This window comes from Candoia aspera, chromosome 4 (assembly GCF_035149785.1).
Source record: "Candoia aspera isolate rCanAsp1 chromosome 4, rCanAsp1.hap2, whole genome shotgun sequence".
NCBI lineage: Eukaryota > Metazoa > Chordata > Lepidosauria > Squamata > Boidae > Candoia > Candoia aspera.
Window position 1 is genome coordinate 24,460,764 of NC_086156.1, and position 18,017 is coordinate 24,478,780.

Sequence of the window (18,017 nt, forward strand, 5' to 3'; positions counted from 1 at the left end):
GGACCCAGGAGCAAACTGGTACCCAGTGCAGCTCGCGCAGCAGCGGTGTTACATGTGCCCTTCTAGGGGCACCAAAAACAGCCCACGTGGCTGCATTCTGGACCAGCTGAAGCTTCCGAATACTTTTCGAGGGTAGCCTCATGTAGACTGCATTGCAATAGTCTATATCAGAGATGACTAGGGCATGAGTGACTGTTTGAAAGGCCTCCTGATCCAGGAAGGGGCATAACTGGTGCACAGCATGTAGCTGTGCAAAGGCTCTCCTGGCCACAGGTACCACCTGCTCTTTGAGCAGGAGCCGTGAGTCCAGGAGGACCCCCAGATTACACACCGGGTCTGTCTGGGGCAGTGCAACCCCATCCAGAAAACAGAGATGTTAATGTCCCTGATACGGAAGAACCATGAACCCACAGCCACTCCGTCTTACCAGGGTTCAGTTGAAGCCTGTTGTTCCCCATCCAGACCCCTACAACCCCCAGACACCATGAGAGGGCAGTCACAGCATCATTTACCTCACCTGGGATAGAGATCTACAATTGAGTATCATCAGTGTATTGATGATACCTCACCCCATGGTGACAGATCATCTCACCCAGTGGTTTCATGTAGATGTTGAAAAGGAGCGGAGAGAGTACCGAACCCTGCAGCACCCCACGAAGGGGCCGAGGGTCAGATGTCTCATTCCCTATCACCACCAATTGGGACTGGGACTGGCCCTGGAGGAAGGAGGTGAACCAGAGCAAGACCACGCCACCCACCCCCAACTCCCTGAGCCACCCCAAAAGGATACCATGATTGATGGTATTGAAAGCTGCTGAGAGATCAAGAAGAATGAGGATGGATGCACTGCCACCATCCTGCTCCAGCCATAGATCATACATAAGTGTGACCAATTCTGTTTCTGTCCCATAACCGGGCCTGAAACCTGACTGAAAGGGGTCTAGATAATCCATTTCCTCCAGGACCCTCTGGAGCTGCAAAGCCACTTTCTCAACCACTTTCCCCCAAAAGGGAAGGTGGGAGACTAGATGAAAATTGTCCAGAACAGTAGGGTCCAGCGATGGCTTCTTGAGGAAGGGGTGCACCAACACCTCTTTAAAGGCAGCCGGGAACACCCCCTCTCCCAAAGACGTATTAACCATCGCCTGGACCCAACCATGTCACCTCCTGGGCTGCTTTTACCAGCCAGGAGGGGCACAGGTCTACATGTGGTGGCATTTACTGTCTGTAGGATCCTGTCCACTTCCTCAGGTCCAACAGGATCAAACTGTTCCCAGATAACTGGGTAAGCACGTTCCCCTGGTACCTCTCCAGACCAAGCCTCACGCCTGGAGTCTTAACCTGGAGCGGATCCGAGTGATTTTGTTCTGCAGATGCTCAGCAAATCCCTCTGCATGGCCCTGTAGGTGGGTCACTAAGCCCACCTTCCCCAGAAGGGATCGAGTGATCTTAAACAGGGCCGTCAGGCGGCATTTTGCAGATGCAATAAGAGCAGAGAAGTATTGACGCTTCGCCGCTTTTATCGTCACAAGATAGGCCTTAATAGTGGCTCTAACCTGTGTTCGGTTGAATTCGGTCTTTGTCTTCCTCCAGCGGTGCTCTAGGCGTCTCTTAACCCTCTTCAGAACTCTCAGCTCCTCTGTAAACCACAGTTCTGTATGGTTCTACATTCTATGATTTTATGAACTCAGACAGGGAGATCTGATAGGCATTTAATACTTGGATTTTCGAAGCTCTTTGCCAGAGGCTTCTGAGCAAATTTAACAATCACAAGCTATGTGGAAACATTTGGTTGTGAATCAACAATTAAGGAATTAAAACAAGTAGATAGTATAAAATAATTCTCCCAACAGAGGCATGCAGCTAGGGTTTGTAGAATTTTTTTTTTAATGTTAATAAATAAGTGTTGATCAGTGAAGTGGCCAGAACCACCAATGAGAAAACAAAAGTGGTTTAAACAAAAAGGAAAAGTTGCAAAAAAAATAAAATAAATCCTAGTAAAAAAGAGGAACTCCATGGTAGAGATCATTAAGAAATTTAAAAAAAAACCTGATAATCTCAGAATAACTTCCTATAAATCTATGCTGACTACATTTAGAATATGTACAGTTATGGTTACCACACTGCAGAAAGATATATAGCACTGGAAATGGTGTAAAATGGAAAGGCAGCTATAATTATTCAAGGAGTTGTACCTACACAGAAAGGTTATGACACAGGGGCTTTTTAACTTAGGGGAAAAAAAAGACTAAAAGGGATATGTGATGGAGATGTAGAAGATTGTGTGTGGAGAAAATGGATACATTAATATTAACATCGAGTGGAAGAGTGGAAATTTCAGGACAGGCAAAAGGTAGGCTTTTCATGAAACATATAAACTGTGGAGTTCATTGCTACAAATAACAACAACAAAAATAGATTCTCTTTTGGGCTGATGATCATGGTAACCATGTTTTGAAGGAAGGATAATAATTAGTTGCATATATACAAATCACTGACATCCGATGTGGGAAATCTGTGGGAAAATGTATTCAGTTGGAAATTCAAGGATCTACAAAACCATGACTCTTGTGCTTTGTGTATTTGCACACATAAAGAACTGGCTCTACCTTACCTACTTCAGAAATCTTCCTAAACAAACAAAAAATTGGGGGAGATGGGCGGTGATATATAATAATAATAATAATAATAGCAGAATATATATTCTGAATGTTTCAGAATAAGTTAGAATACTTTTCTACTTGTACTGGTGTGATACTGACCATAATTCAAATGATAAAATCAGACAAGAGAACTTTGTGTTGTCAAATTAATATGCTTTACTTGATGGTTTTGCATTTATTTTTACATTTCAAATAAAAAAAAGTCTATAAAAGTAAAGCTGAGATGGGTGCCTGAAATATACAAAGACGTATTTTTTCTTTCAAAACACTTGTCTAATTGAAAGAAAAAATAATATTCCTGATTTTGAAATGTTTTGATGATTTCTCATACCAATACTTATCCTCAACTATAAGTACATGGTTTTTGACCTTGCAAACAGAAAAACATCCAGTTCCATATCTGTGCCTCAAACAAACAGCTAGTCTAAACATCTGCAACCTAATTTATCATCAGCTTAATTCACTAATTAATTTAAATTGGAGTACTTAAATTTAAAAGCCATTTCACAAGTGATAAACCTTGTTTGGCTGCTTCCTTTACACTCTTATCTGGGAATAAGCTCAACTAAAGCAGCTTTCTCAATAATCATTTATAGAATTGTGCTGTAAATATCCACATTTCTGTGCAGGCATGAAAATTAACTGTAATGTTGATTGTGATATCCTAGGTATTAATGAAGAAACCATGAAGACGTCATGTGTATAATGACATCATACAAGCTATATGAATTATGTAATTTGAATCATCTATGTAATGTCATGATGTTTCTGATATCACTTCCCCCTTGCCTCCCCTTGGATGTCCATGTGTTACATCAAGGAATCCTGCTTTAAAATTGACAGGAAGGTGGGCATATTTACATATATTGTTCAACCTTTTGCCTGTGAGCAGACCATTTTCCTGATACAAAGAAGTATGACAAGCCATACAGGAATCAGTTGCCTGTATTATCACATTTCTGCCCATCTTCTTTTTTTAACATTCAAATTTTTTTATCAAACTTTCCTAGAATCTCTAGAATCAATGGGTTTGATGGGTTTGATGACTTAAACTGATGATGACATCTAAGCAATGTAGATATGTATATAGTGCAACTGATCCACCAATAATTTTGTGATGTATTGCAACAGCAGTAATATAAAATAACTTCGTATCTAGGCATAAATGTTACTGTACCATACAGCACATTTCTATACTTGTTTAAACAAAACTACTTCTTGTAATAAATGTGCACAGAATTCAGCTTTGTCATGGTTGCAGAATGTAGATATAATATAGCATGGATACTCTAGAATAACCTCTCGATGTAACAAAATATTAGAAAATCAGAATGTATGCAGTTTGATCCATGAAGTTTGGTTGCAAACTGAGCTGGTATCACCTAGTAGAATGAGAAACACAAGACTCTAAACAGCAGTAACTAACACACTGTATTTCAGCAATTTATGCACCTTTGAAAAGAAACAGTAGTCTCGGTAGATTTAGGAGACTGACTGAGGAATGCTCTTATTCAAAAAGCAGGATGTGACTAAAGTACAATCGGTTATCTCATGTAATGCTACATTGAAGATGCCATTTTCGATTTAGGGAAGCTTTTATTGCAGTTAGCCAAAAATCATAAATGGATTTTGATATAAAAGTGACTTGATTAGGACAGAACCAGTTATTCAGATCATATTGAATATTAAGAGTTCCAGTGGCTTAATCTAAAGGTCGTGTTTGACAGAACGGAGAAAACAGTTGTAGATTAAACAGCATTATAAGGACCACTGAGCACAGACATCAGGTTCTACCCATTTGTCATAAAAATATTAGATGCTATGATTCCTCCTTATATTGCACTGGGGAGTTTAGGTGCATTCTTACAGTCTTGAAAGATTCTGCTGAGGAAGGTATACGTAACTTTCTCCTATTCACTGCACACTGTCAGTGGCAGCAACACTTGGGGTGGAACCACATCTCTTCAGTGGAAGGCAACTGGATCTTTGGCTGGCTCTGCGATACATAATCACTGTCTCTTGTGGATTGCTGAGTTCTTTCATAGGCAACTGTTTCACTTGTTGATTTCTACAGTGGTGGTCATCCATGTCATCTCCAGGCCAAATTCTAACAACTTTTTTCCAACTGGGAGAACATGTTCTGATTTATCAGATTTTGTGGAAGGGTAGTTATATTACATTGCTTTCAGTTTGGACTGATGGCATGGGAGCAGGGACAGGACAGCTAATGACCAGAATACAGTAATTATAAAAACTGGTTGATGGCAATCTTTTTTAACACTATAATATTGTACACTAAGAGTTTTATACATATCCACGTATCTCAGATTTTAAACGTATACCCTCATAGAAAGGTATCTCTGAACATGTTGAATCCCTGCTAAACTACAGAGTTAGGTGCAGAGGACATCCATTTCATATTTTTTAAAATTGTCAATGGCCCTAATTTCTAGTAATTGACACTTATTAGACTTCATCAGTATTCTACTTTCACCTCCCTCCCTTTTTATTTGTAAGAAAGAAGGTAACAAAAAGATACTATAAGACTTGATAAGAGTAAATCTTACCTTAATCCACAATTTTTCTCTGAAACTTTAGTTTATATGCACACAAACACACACAGTGGTCTAATATTTATTGTAGTATACCTTGTTACTGAAGTTAAAGCATGAATTATTCATGGAACTGATACTTTTGAACTTCAGATCTTTATATGAAATCTGCTGCTTTAATTTGTAGTTCAATAATTAGGCTACTATACTGGCCTTTTTGTTGTGACTAACAGCAACTGGAACTACAGATATTAATAGTGACTATCCTTGATCAAATGTCTTTTGCTGAATAGATGATGTCTGGGAGCACAGCAGTAAGCCATTTTTTGTTGTTTCTTGGTAGCCCTATTCAAAAAATGTAGAATTATTTAATCATTGTCACTTTTTTATTATTATGTACAGAGTTATCATACCTAAAGCTTAGCAGAAATCATGCACTCATTCCTAACAACTACAAACAAAAAGAAAAAATAAATCAAGCTAATTAAATCTAACTTTAATTTCCCACACAATCTTTTACACTGTACTGCTCTACATGTAAAGTTTACTTTATCTAAACTTTTCACGTTCACATATATTCTTTTCAAAACAATCCAAAAATGAGATCTAAAAGATATCATGTCCAACAAGCTTTGTCGCTTAGGTTGCAAAATGCAAATATTATACTATGCAGCTCATTCACATCACTTATTTTAATTCCTGTCTACCTTTTAGTCTCTCTAATTAGATTAGCAGCTCATGCATCTATAATGAACATTTTTTTTAAAAAAATGGCAAACAATAATGTAAGAGCACAGGCCTCTTACACTTGCAACTAGGAACACTTTTAAGACTACGTACTACATTTTATCTCAGCTCCAAGCTGAGAGATCCACTTCAGTAAATTGTAACACACATCATTTAAAATAGTAATCATTTACATTGCAGATATACAATAACATGGATATAAATGTTGACTCCATCAATTGGGTTTGAGTGCTGTTACTAACCATGTGTCCTCATTGAATCAGCCAGTTACTAACCAAGAACCTGAGACTGAAATTTTTTTCTTGCAATTGTAAACACATTTATTCCCAAGTAAATCTCATTGGTTTATATGGAAGGGGTTCAAGAGAAACTCTGTTTATGGACACAATCCTCAAACTGTAGCCATCTAATGAATTGCATTGTAATGATCCTGTGGAAAAGTCATCTGAATGAAACTCCTCAGGAATAAATGGCTTAAGTGGAGGTCTAAGTCTACGCCTTGAGAGCTCAAACCAGCTGAGCCAGAGAAATAGTATTCATTAGGATAATTCTGACCTGAGTGATCAACATTTACACCATTAAATGGGTCAGCCAGCTGTGTTTGACACTTCCTAGGTAACTGGTATACTCCATCAATTTTGGAATCATTCTAGTAATCTCACTGGAGTGCAGAAAGCCTGGTATACATGCAATGTTCTTTACTAATAATTGCAGTTGCAATTTACTGGAATATGATGTCTCAATGCCGCTGCCATTTATTCAAGTGAGCGAGGAAATAGGATCTATGTATAAACACTGAAGCACCCATGGTCTAGAATTATGTGCAGAATTTTCCCTTTCTCTTGCCTGAGGAAGGCAGCACAGGTTCCTCACTGTGTGAATATTAATGCCTTGCTCACAAAAGAGAAATAAGAGTCCTATGAATATAGAGCTCCATATAGGCTCAGGAGTCTAATGGTCAAGCCACTCTATAGAAGTCCCACTGGTTATACTAAAACTGACAACTCTCTTTAGGACTGTAATTTAAATCGAAGTAAATATAATTTAACTTAGACTGAAAACTATGCAAATTATGAATATTTGCATTTCCAGGCCCTAGGACAAACAAAATATTAACTCATAAGGAAATAAAAACATATGATAATATATAACAAAATAAAATTAAATGATACATGCACAGATGAAAACATATTTTGATATGACAGAGAATATACAGTATATATAGAATGAATTTCAAGTTATAACTTTGAAGCTATGGAATCTTACTGAGTAAAGTACTTAATCAATGAATGGTCAGATTCTTAGGAAGGCAAATTCTGCCCCAGAAACTAGCTTCTTTGCTCATATGGTGAGCCCAAATACAGCAGATGCACATAATTTGAACAGCTTTAGCAGAAGAGGGCAAATAATCTCTCTGGACTATATGCACCCAAAAACAAGTAATTTCACGGGTATGTTGCAACATACAAAGAATACTATATAGCAAAAAAGTAGAAGTGCAAAAAGATCATTAGCTGTTTTAGGTGTCCTATTCACGTACGGTGTTGACAGATCTTGCATCAGAATGACCGTTAAAGCAAACACACAAGCAGGGTTCCCATATTACTTGAATAAGCTACAGTGATAATGTTCATGCATCTTGCTAAACCATAACCTATGCTTTACAAAAAACAATTACTGAGTTCATATAATGTGCTATAACAAAACCCTCAAACCATTTTATGGGTTAGCATAATGTGAGAACCTAGTCAGCATCACTGTAAGCAGTTTGGAAAAGACATAGCACATATTTAGGAAAAGGGGCATTCTGGTCTCTTACATTCACCAACCACAGAAGGCATCTATAACAAACCAATGACATCAAAATGATAAGTGCACCATCATGGAAATGATGCAATTAGATACTTGCATCATGCAAATGATGCAATTGGGTACTTACATCATGACTCACACAAATATACACATTCTATTATTTGTATGATGACATGGTACAAGTTGTCATTTCCCCCTCATTGACCTCTCCACAGGCACCCATGCAGCTGGCAAATATGATTTCTAAAACAGCAGCAATGGATAGGAGAAACATCAGATCCTAGTAAACCAAAGTTTGTGATGCACAATGCATCACAAAATTAGAGGTCAATGACTGGAAGCTGTGAAGCTAAATCCACCTAAATTGGGGTTAAGAAGAATATACTGTGCATGGCATCAGCAGCCAGATGATTTGTCATCCAGACCACTACGAAGGGTTGGGAGAAAGGGCTTTGTCCCTTGGATCATTTAGTCTTGGTTAGTCAGCTTTAACTGGCATGGTTTTCTGGCCTCAAGAAGTTATTTTTTTCAGCCAGCTATCATATTCTTCCAGCTAGAATTATCAGTTGGGATCTTCTATAAGCAGTTTATGCTCTATCATTTCCCCTAGGCTTTCCAAATAGAATAGTTTACAACATAACATTTCATAGATGCCAAAAGTTATAATTAGGCTTGGGAGTAGCTACACCAATCTTGTAGACTGCAGTAGCATCCATTAGAGTGTTTAATGCTAATTTCTATTTGTGCCGACACTGGGTTATTCTTATTGTACAGAAAATAGGATGCTATTATAATTTTACAACTTTTTAAAGGAAAATTAGTTCCCCTGTGGACATTTTAGCTTCAGACAAAAGCTTGTTTTGTATCTCTCTGTGAAAGTTTTTTGTCTTCGTTTCTCAAATTTGAATTAATGCACAATTTTATTCCTAGATTCAGAATTCCCATAAAAAGAAATCTGAACAAGAAATGTCCATTGAGTCAGTCCTCTTTAATGTACTATTATCATTCATTCATTCTTTGCATTTACAGCCTTTTGTTAAAATTATCTCTTCTTGGCACTGTGATCTATTCACATATCATTCTGGTTAATAGTTCATCACTCCTGTTCTGCCTTAATAAAATACTTTACACTTATTCTTATATGGACACTGGCTATCTGTCTATTTTTAGGTTTGTTAGGATTAAATAAACCAGGAATCCTTAAATGTGTACAGTTGTTATCCTTTGTTGTGAGATGCAAGAGAGAAAGCCAATGATTTGTTTGGGAATGCAGCTGTTTGATGCATGTTTTATTAGGAGATGCAGTATGCATTAGGCTAATTGTTGAATAAATTCCCCTGAGAAAAACAACTGAAATAGATCCAGAAGCATTATTTAAATAATCATTGCACATAGCCAGGCTTGCACGTTATTAGGGCAACCCTGGAATGAGATCATTTAGACTGGAAAGTAGAAGACAACATAATCTTCTCTGCCATGGTCCAAACATCACACCCTGCTGGTAGCCCAATGGTTCCTTTGGACTCCAAGTATTGCTAAGTGCTTCTACTCAGGTTTACATCTGATGTGATAACCAGATGTTGATTTTGTTTCTATGGCTTCGTAACATTTTTTTTTGTTTCTCCAGTGTTTCGCCTAGTAAATCAATTCTTTCTGAATGCCAGTTATTTAGCTTCATCTGCCTGTATTTCTTCATGACTTACAGGTTTGAGCCCTGGTATTTGATCAAACCTGCATGTTCTATGTTAGCAATCTCTGGTATTGTTTTTTTTTCCATTCAGATCTTCCTACGTTGAATCTCTCAGAACTCTACCACAATTTTAACTCCAATCATGATGGGACTTGTACTTTCATTTGTCCATATGCTTTGAAACTGACAACATGCTCTGTTACATGTAAAAGGAAAAGAAACTTCACAACTTGGTGCACGTGCTTTTCATGAATTTTCTGCATTCTGCTAATGTAAATAATAATAGTGATGATAGTATGTGTGAATGTTTAGAACATTATCAAAAGTCCCAATCCTGAATTTAGTATTTGAAAGGGTCATTGATTTCAATGGGTGAAATGTCCACTTGGCAAGTTGAGGATTTAAATATTTATATGAACCCAACAACAAAAACAGTGAATGGCCAGTTCTAAACAAAAGTTCAAATGTCTGTGGACTAAAGGCAAAGACATCTGTTTTTATCAATTCTGTTATCTGCAACTATTGGAATAACTTCAATTCAGAGCAAGTTCATCAAAATGGAAGCAGGCAGCAGAACTGTGGACACGCTGCTAGAAATTTGTAATTCTAATTCTTATGCACTAAAATTCCACTAGAATTTGAAATCACTAGATAAATATTAAAAGAAGCAAACAATCAGGCTGCACAGTTTGAAAAGACAATAAAATAATCTGGCAAGATCCTTTCAGAATTTATATTGAAACTGTTCCTTTGCTAAATATACAACTGACTGGTTATACTAATTTTTGACAATTTAATCAACAATATTATGAACAGGACATGCTGAATATACAGAGAAGAATGCAAAGTAAGTTGTTGGATGCAAGCTGCTAATTATGTATCAAAACAACCTTCTAAAGAAGGTTCTAGAAGTTACTAACCTGCAAAAAAGAAGTTTATTAGCTTTGGCAAGCTGGCAGAGGAGATTTAAGCAACTGTGAGCTTCCAGCAGCTACTGCTCTTCTATGCATGGCAGAGGAGGAGATGATTTCTGAAGCCTGCTTGGTTTCTATGCTGAGAACAGAAGGGTGATAGCACATATCCATTCTCTTATCTACCTGCAGTTCTCTCACCTACATGCTATTTCCTGTTGCTTTATAGCCAGGTGGATGCTTAAATTTAAGGATGTGCTTAGATCTCCTTAAGTATACCTGGAATTCCTCCAGACCAAAATCCACTGTCTTCTGTAACCCTGACTCTTACTGTTTGTCACTTCCCATGTATTCTGCAACTAAAATTACATCCATGTGCATTAAGCAAGTGAAATACTATGAATAAAAGCTAGTTTATGATGATTTAATAAAATATGTGAGGTTAATTTATCCATGTAAGGTAGAATTTTTAAACTACAACCCATGCTAGCAAATCTCATCTCGTCTCATCAAAAGAGGAACACTAGCTAAAAGCTTTCAGAGAAACACTGTAAATATGCTTAACTTTTTCAAACACAATGTGCCTTTTGTATTTGATTACATTACTTGATGAATTTATATGCTATCTAATAAAATCTATAAGCCTTAAAGAAGTTGCTGTTAGCTGCAAGGATATCTGAGGTGGTATCTTTCTGGATTATTCTACATTTTAAAGTAATCGTAATTTCTAGCAGCCAATAAATCTGTCCTTTGTACATGTGAATAACATATGCATATTTTATTATAAATAGGGGAAATTAGCACAATACATACGTGATCAGATAACACCTTTTAGCAAGAGGAATAGTCATGTGAAAATGGCTGATAGCAAGCAGAACCAGTTTGTGACATGTGGCTGTCCAAGGGACTAAAATAAAGTACTGTATGCTAAAGATAAACTTCCAGGTAATATCCTGCAATAGAGTAGAAGATTCTAGAACTCATTACAAGTTATCTTAGACTGCAAGCTTTGAATTGCATATTTTGGCTACTTAAGTATATTTAGGCCAAATCAAGAAAGCAGAATAATGTTAAATACAGCGGTACATTTAATGTCCTCACGACCATATTAGGAATGAAACTAGCTTGTTTCTTACACTGAAACAATTCTCATAGACAAGACACACATTTTTACGGTATGCTGGTGAATAGCGTAGCTGGTGCAGGCTGCAATACACACACAATACATGAAAAACTCCTATCATGCTGCAAGAAGACTTTTCCAGAAGACTTTTCCTCAGCATCTGATCTACCGCTCTTTAGTCCAATCCAAAGAGCTATATATGGTGGGCTCCAAATGCGCAGCAAGGTTTTGAGTCACTTCCATCTAAAACTCCTCAGAGGGGCTTCTGCCGCAGCCCAAGAAACTGTGCTCAGAAATAAGTTAACAGTCCTGCTGGAAACTGCAAGCCCATGTGAGTTCTAGAGCAAGTCCTTTGGATCAGAGCCAAGGAGCTGAACTGGAGGCAAGAGAGGTTCTTCTGCATGTGTTCCCTGAGCTAATTCTATGCCAAACCTAAATAAACAGATATACATAAAGTTGAATCATTTCTATTGCACATAGTTGGCAGCACGAATAGGAGAACAAACATTCTTATATTTTTAAAGATAATGTCTTGAAACTAAAAGAGAAGCAGCTGGATGGTCAGCTTAGATCTGTAAGATACAGGTGCAATAACTAGGGTTCATCAGGGAGTGTAGAAACTTCTCTAAAGAACAAAGGATACTACATTCTACCATATCCAACTATTAATTTATCTAGTCCATACTGTTTGTGTTAAACCAACTATCCAAAGCCCAAGGTAGAAGGTTTTTACATAATCTACTACTTCATTCTTTTCTAACTAAATATCAGGAATACAACATGGGATCTTCAACATGCAAAGTGTATGCTCTGCCTATTAACAAGTTGTTCCTCAGTATTTCTTTTGGTCAGCTTTGTTGCATCTTCACAATGCAAAGATTGGAATCATAATGGGCTATTTGAACTGCTCATATTTGTGAAGTATGATATACCATATCTTTGCCTAACCTGAAATAATTTTATTGGTATTCCCATGAGATACCAATGACTCTTAATGTCACAAATTCATTCTGGATTACAATAGCAGTAACTTGAAATCAACTGTTATGGAGTTAATCTATAGAAGTTCAAGATAAATACAAAATGTCAGCATAGCAGCAGGGATGAAACCTAACAGTACTGACTTGAAGTAGGTATGCAAATTGTGACAAACTTCCATAGCAGGGTATTTTGTTTAGTAAATCTGACAGCTGTAGTCTTGACTTAGCTGGAGGGCATCAGATTGGTAAAACCTATACCAAACAAACACATGAGGCTTTCTTTGTTCCACTGAGACCAAATTATTGAGATACACCACCTAGGAAAATAACTGCAGTGCAGAATTTCTGGATATATACACCCTTTCATCCCTTATATAGATTACAAATAAAATGAATGAGGATTGTATAGGAAAGTACTGGGGACACATTCCAGGAATTAATTTGCAGAAAATAAGGAAATGGTTGATACAGCTCAGTAAAGAGAGAAGGATTAGATAGCAGAGCAACAATTGTAACAGATGAGCGAAGAGTACAAGCCATTAATTCTTTCTAATAGCACCTGCATCTTCTGTTTTGTTGCAGCTATTAATATATTGGCCCTGGAGCTACACTGGAGTCACTCTAAGGCAATGAGGTGCAGAGTGGGTTAAAAAATATTTCATCAAACCATACTACAAAAATAAAATTTCTTTTTAAAATGCTATTTTTTTTACAAAAACTCTAAAACATATACAGACATTTAATGCAAGATTTAAAATATTCGTACTAAGAGAGCCATGAGACTTATTCATCAAAGTAAGTTTCAGATACAGCAAATGTGAAAGGCAAAGCAGAGCACAGCAGTCAGAGTGTTAATGAGTATGGGTTCCTAACATTTTCTTACACAGAAAAATAAATCTACTGAATTATATGAAATGTCAGATTGGAAGCAAACTTGAAGCAAATGTATAGGTTATGTGGTCTGATACCTGAGTTTACTGACACACAGGCTTGAAGACAGCTATGAGCATCTGGTTGCTCACAGCATAATCCTATGCATGTTTACTCAGAAGTCGTCTCAATAAATTAGATCCATACTTACACAACCATACAGTATTTCCATTATAATCACTGTGACTTTACTCATACTGTATTGCCCCACAGATTTAAAGGGCCAACTCTAAATATATCTGTAGTTGGATCTAGCACATTATGTTCAAGGTAGTTGACCCCCAAGAGAAAAATGGAAAAGGTTGCAGAGTGCTCCTTTACATGGCTCTGCAGAAGAAAATCGCACTGGATTCAATGGGGATTTTGTTCCAAATAAGTAGGAATTTATAACTTGAAAAGGTACAATTCTATACACAGTTATGCCTCATCAAGTCCAACAAGACTAATTTCTGAGAAGATATTTTCAGGCTGCAGTTTTAATTTATGTATACACATGCGTATATGTGGGTGTGAGTGTGAATATATACATATGTGCATGTATATGTATGTATACACACACACACACAAATACATATGAATACTTGACTTTTTCTTATTTCATCCTTGAATCTGAAAATGATAAATCTGAAATTCATAATTTCCAAAGGCATAGAAGCTACTACCAGAAAAGATAAAGACGAAATGCTGTGCAGTAACTGACATAAATACAGATGAGAGAAATGATCCCTACAAATTCATTTCTTTAAAACCACCTGTTCCCTTTAACAAACATGCATTATTAATACCTGCAGATTAAGCCAAAGGCACAAGTTATTATGAAAACAATAAAATCTTATCATCTCCCATCTCTTATTAGGGAAGGATCCTGTCCTTACTCATGACAGATCCTGTGGATTACAATAGCCAGATCTATTTTTTCATTTTTCTCAGAGATTCAGCATCTCAAAGTCATTCTTTTAAATATTACTTTAAAAATAATTATTTCTGAATTCATGATCAAGCAAATAAACAGGAAAAAAAAAACTACCACCCTAACTGGAGAACCAAGTCAAAATTCAGCACCCAGACACAGAAGTCAAGTCATGTTTTGGTAGAGAGACTAGATTCCTCTAATCCATGGTGGCATCGTTCAATGCTAGAAGAATATGGCGGCAAAACCAATCAGCAGCTTCTCTCAACCTGGAGTATTCCAGATAGACTAACAAAGATCAAGCTACAGTGGGACCCACTGAAAATTTCGCATCTTGTATTGTTTTCACAGGTCTAACTAGGTTCTTTTCCTTTGAGAGGCAGAGCATCATTTTGAAGACCTACACAATTATGTGAAGTCTCCAAGGAAGTCTTCAGACATACAGTGATCCTTTTTACCTTTGACAGTGATCTTATCAAGCTAGTTTGTTCATCCTTAGGTTAGCCTGATATAGCCTTACAATGAATTCATCTCTGTGGAGTTTTGACTGGAAGACACATCAGAATCTGTATTCTCTTTGCACTTCTCCAAATCATGAAAATAAGGATGAGATAAGGCATCATAAGCTGATATTCTCTTCATGGGATTGAATGTCAGACATTTCTGTATATGGTAAGAGAAAAGACAATTAGTAGTAGGCAACACTCTGATAGATCCAGCAACACACTTCTTCTGCTGCTAGGCCAAAGACTTAACAAGAAAAGGCAAAGATTTATTAGGTAATGATCTTCTTTAATATGTAGTCAAAGCTTTTGTCTTTTGTATTCATCCTCATCAGCATTGACTATAACAGGAGTAGCGTGTAACTAGCTTTGACTGATTGAAAAAAGCAGTGCAGGATCAAGCTTGGTTAGTACCTGAAAGACCACCAGAAAATCATAGAACTTTAGATTAGATTGGAAAATTAAATAAACATAGTGGGAAAGGCAATAGCAAACTGTTCCTATACTGTTGTCAGGAAAACTACATGGATACATTCATGAAGTCCCTAGGACTCAAATTCAACTTGAAGATGACTATACCTTATAATTAATATTATTAGCAAATATACTAAAAGTAAAACCCACAACAATGCTACATCAGTTCTGAAATACCAAGTGTTGTTATACTACCGAGAAAGTTATGTATATTCTGCAATGAAAATTCTGTGGGATATTTATTTGCTCACTAGTTTCTTAGGTCATTATTATATACCTATTGTATGAGTACTATTTAGTTCCATGCACTATTGCATGCATTACAGTTATTACACCAGTTATTAAAATTCTGTTCAGAATCTTCCTTAAAGCATTTTGTGGCTCCTGAGTTTTTTGGTTTATTTTGTGGATTGAAGGTGAAGTTGTGGCTCTGGAAGTGAGGCTCTTGCCTCTGCCCAAAACTTATATTTGAGGACATTTCTTGAGATCCCCCAAGCATTTTTGTCCTTATTTGGTGCTGGAGAAGACTCTTCCACATTCCTTCTCAGCTTAGCAACAGAGAATTATAGATATTGCTGATTTTTTGCTCTGTAATAAGCTACTTACTTCTAAAACTTTATTATGACAGATACTTACAAGTAGCAAGTCTTTGCCCAGTTCATCAATATCTGTTACCAAAAGTTCAATGGGCTGCGGGGATTGAGAAGCAAAAGCATTCCTTGGGAGGGCAACATCATTAGGCCAATCTTCTTCTTCAGGAAGCCCAATTACTCTGTATATGAAAGAAAGAATAGGCACTTATTCCAGGTAAAACATTAGTCCTTACTTCATTTCTTTCACTATCTGATGATAGTTTTCCATTGTGAATTTTCATTTACTTATTTAAGAGATTTCAATACAAAATTGTAAAGGTACCTTAAATTAAATGCTTTCTTTTAAAAAGCAATTAAAATTAACAAATTTCAAGTATCTATTGGCATAAAAATAATAAAAGCTCTGAGTCTCAGAGTCCCTCCTTGGGGGGAGATTGGTGGTAGTACAAATTTGAGAAATAATAATAAAAAAGCTCAATTAAAAAGCAAACAAAAGAAATTGTTTTTAGAGTATTCTTAAAAGTATCACAAATAGTGGCAGCATTACACATTTTGGAAATCAGTTCTTGTCAGGCCCAAGAACGACAAGGAATCAATCCAGCCAAACTTCAGTTCTTTATTTGCTTACACCATATAGACAGAATCTTGCCAGACTAAAGCAACTCTACTTAACCTAAAGGGAAATAACCTAGGAGGCTCTAGGGTGTGGCTACTCTGAACCTCTTAGTCTTCCCATGTTCCAGCTCCAGACTGTGTTTTCTCTTATCTCGCTCCCCTCCTTGGAATGTGCTCCCTCCTTCCTGAGAACCAGGTGCATTACTGTAGTCCATCATAGTTCTATAGGACTGGAATTGCCAACGAGAAGGTCTTATCTTAAATGCCTGCCAAACTCTGATATTAATGGTGGGTTAGAAAATTCTCCAAAGATGATCTCATAGCATAGACAGGTTCAGAGTTGGGTTGATAACCTTCAAATAATTTAGAACCAAGTATTTTGAGGCATTAAAGGTTAATGTCTAGAAAAGCACTAGTAACCAGTGCAGTTGAAAAGAATGAGTATATCTAATATTTTATCTAACCATCTAATATTAACTTTCTGTACTAGCTAAAGTTAAGAAGTTATTTTCAAAGGCAGCTTCACCTGGAACCTGTTAGATTAATCTAGCCTGGATGTTAACTACTTAGTTTCTATAGAGCCTTAACCTCCTTTCCCAGGATATACTTGCAACTGGTATTTGTAAAACACAATTTGTAAAAGAAAAACCTTTTCCAAAGATACCTGAAGAGTAAAAACAGGGAAGAGAAGGAAAGAGAAAAAAATACATTTAAAAATTTACAAAATACAAACATAAAAGTGTAAAGTACATAAAGAAATAATTTGATTATAAACATTTTCTTAAAAGTAGGGGAGAAAAACAAAAGAGGAATAAGCCCAGCTTTATCCCGTCCTGCCTCAGTATTATTTACTTTCATAAAAGTGAATATGCTAAAACAATCGATCAATGAAGTAATGATAATTCATGCACGCTGCAAGATTTAATATTTTATAAAACAAAGATGAAACCTTTTGAAACTCTTCCTGGAATGGTTAGAAATGGATCATTGGTTTCGGTATCTTCAAATAAATAGCAGAGGAACTATAAAAACAAGGTGGCATACTTAAGAGATTTAACTGACTTTGAAACGCTTGTAACACAAAACTCAGAACATTTATTTCGGCATTTATGTATATATATATATATATATATATATATGTATGTATGTATGTATGTATGTATGTATGTATATGTATGCTTGTTTTGGACTGCCATCTTGTGATCATTCTTGTAGTTATTTTTGTACTTGTTTTGATTGATTTTCTGTATGATTTTATTATTGTGAGAAGACCAGAGTTGGTTGGAAATGGGTGGCATCCAAATTGAATTAAATACATAAATAAGTTGTTACTGAAATATGATTCAGAAACGGAGCAAGTCAAGATTGCACAATTACATGGATGCTGAATTTAAACAGGACTATTGATATGCAAAAAGTATCCATGGAAGGTAAATATTAAGTTTGCTGTGAATATTATACTCAGAGAACACTAGTATAAGGTATTTTATCACTAGAATATCACTCTAGTGTTG

The 18,017-nt window shown here is 36.5% G+C and overlaps 2 protein-coding genes and 1 long non-coding RNA gene across 6 annotated transcripts in view; all 3 read right to left on the reverse strand.

The window, feature by feature from the left end:
* Positions 1 to 18,017, reverse strand: part of HEPACAM2 (HEPACAM family member 2) — a 268,902-nt gene that overhangs the window by 59,142 nt on the left and 191,743 nt on the right. The gene's annotated exons all lie outside the window — the stretch shown is intronic.
* Positions 4,240 to 18,017, reverse strand: part of LOC134497748 (uncharacterized) — a 110,939-nt gene continuing 97,161 nt past the window's right edge. The window contains exon 2 of the long non-coding RNA XR_010067940.1: positions 4,240 to 7,706. This is a non-coding gene — a long non-coding RNA (uncharacterized LOC134497748). The remainder of the gene's footprint in view (positions 7,707 to 18,017) is intronic.
* Positions 5,420 to 18,017, reverse strand: part of CDK6 (cyclin dependent kinase 6) — a 103,624-nt gene continuing 91,026 nt past the window's right edge. For 2 of the 4 annotated variants that reach the window (XM_063303627.1, XM_063303626.1), the window contains exons 7-8: positions 15,932 to 16,067; positions 14,343 to 14,981 (exon numbers count right to left, since the gene is read on the reverse strand). In XM_063303627.1, the coding sequence (XP_063159697.1) occupies positions 14,835 to 14,981; positions 15,932 to 16,067 (283 nt within the window). In that variant the 3' untranslated portion in view covers positions 14,343 to 14,834. Of the gene's footprint in view, positions 11,931 to 14,342; positions 14,982 to 15,931; positions 16,068 to 18,017 lie in introns of those variants that run through there. The other 2 variants (XM_063303628.1, XR_010067939.1) reach the window with 2 other exon arrangements.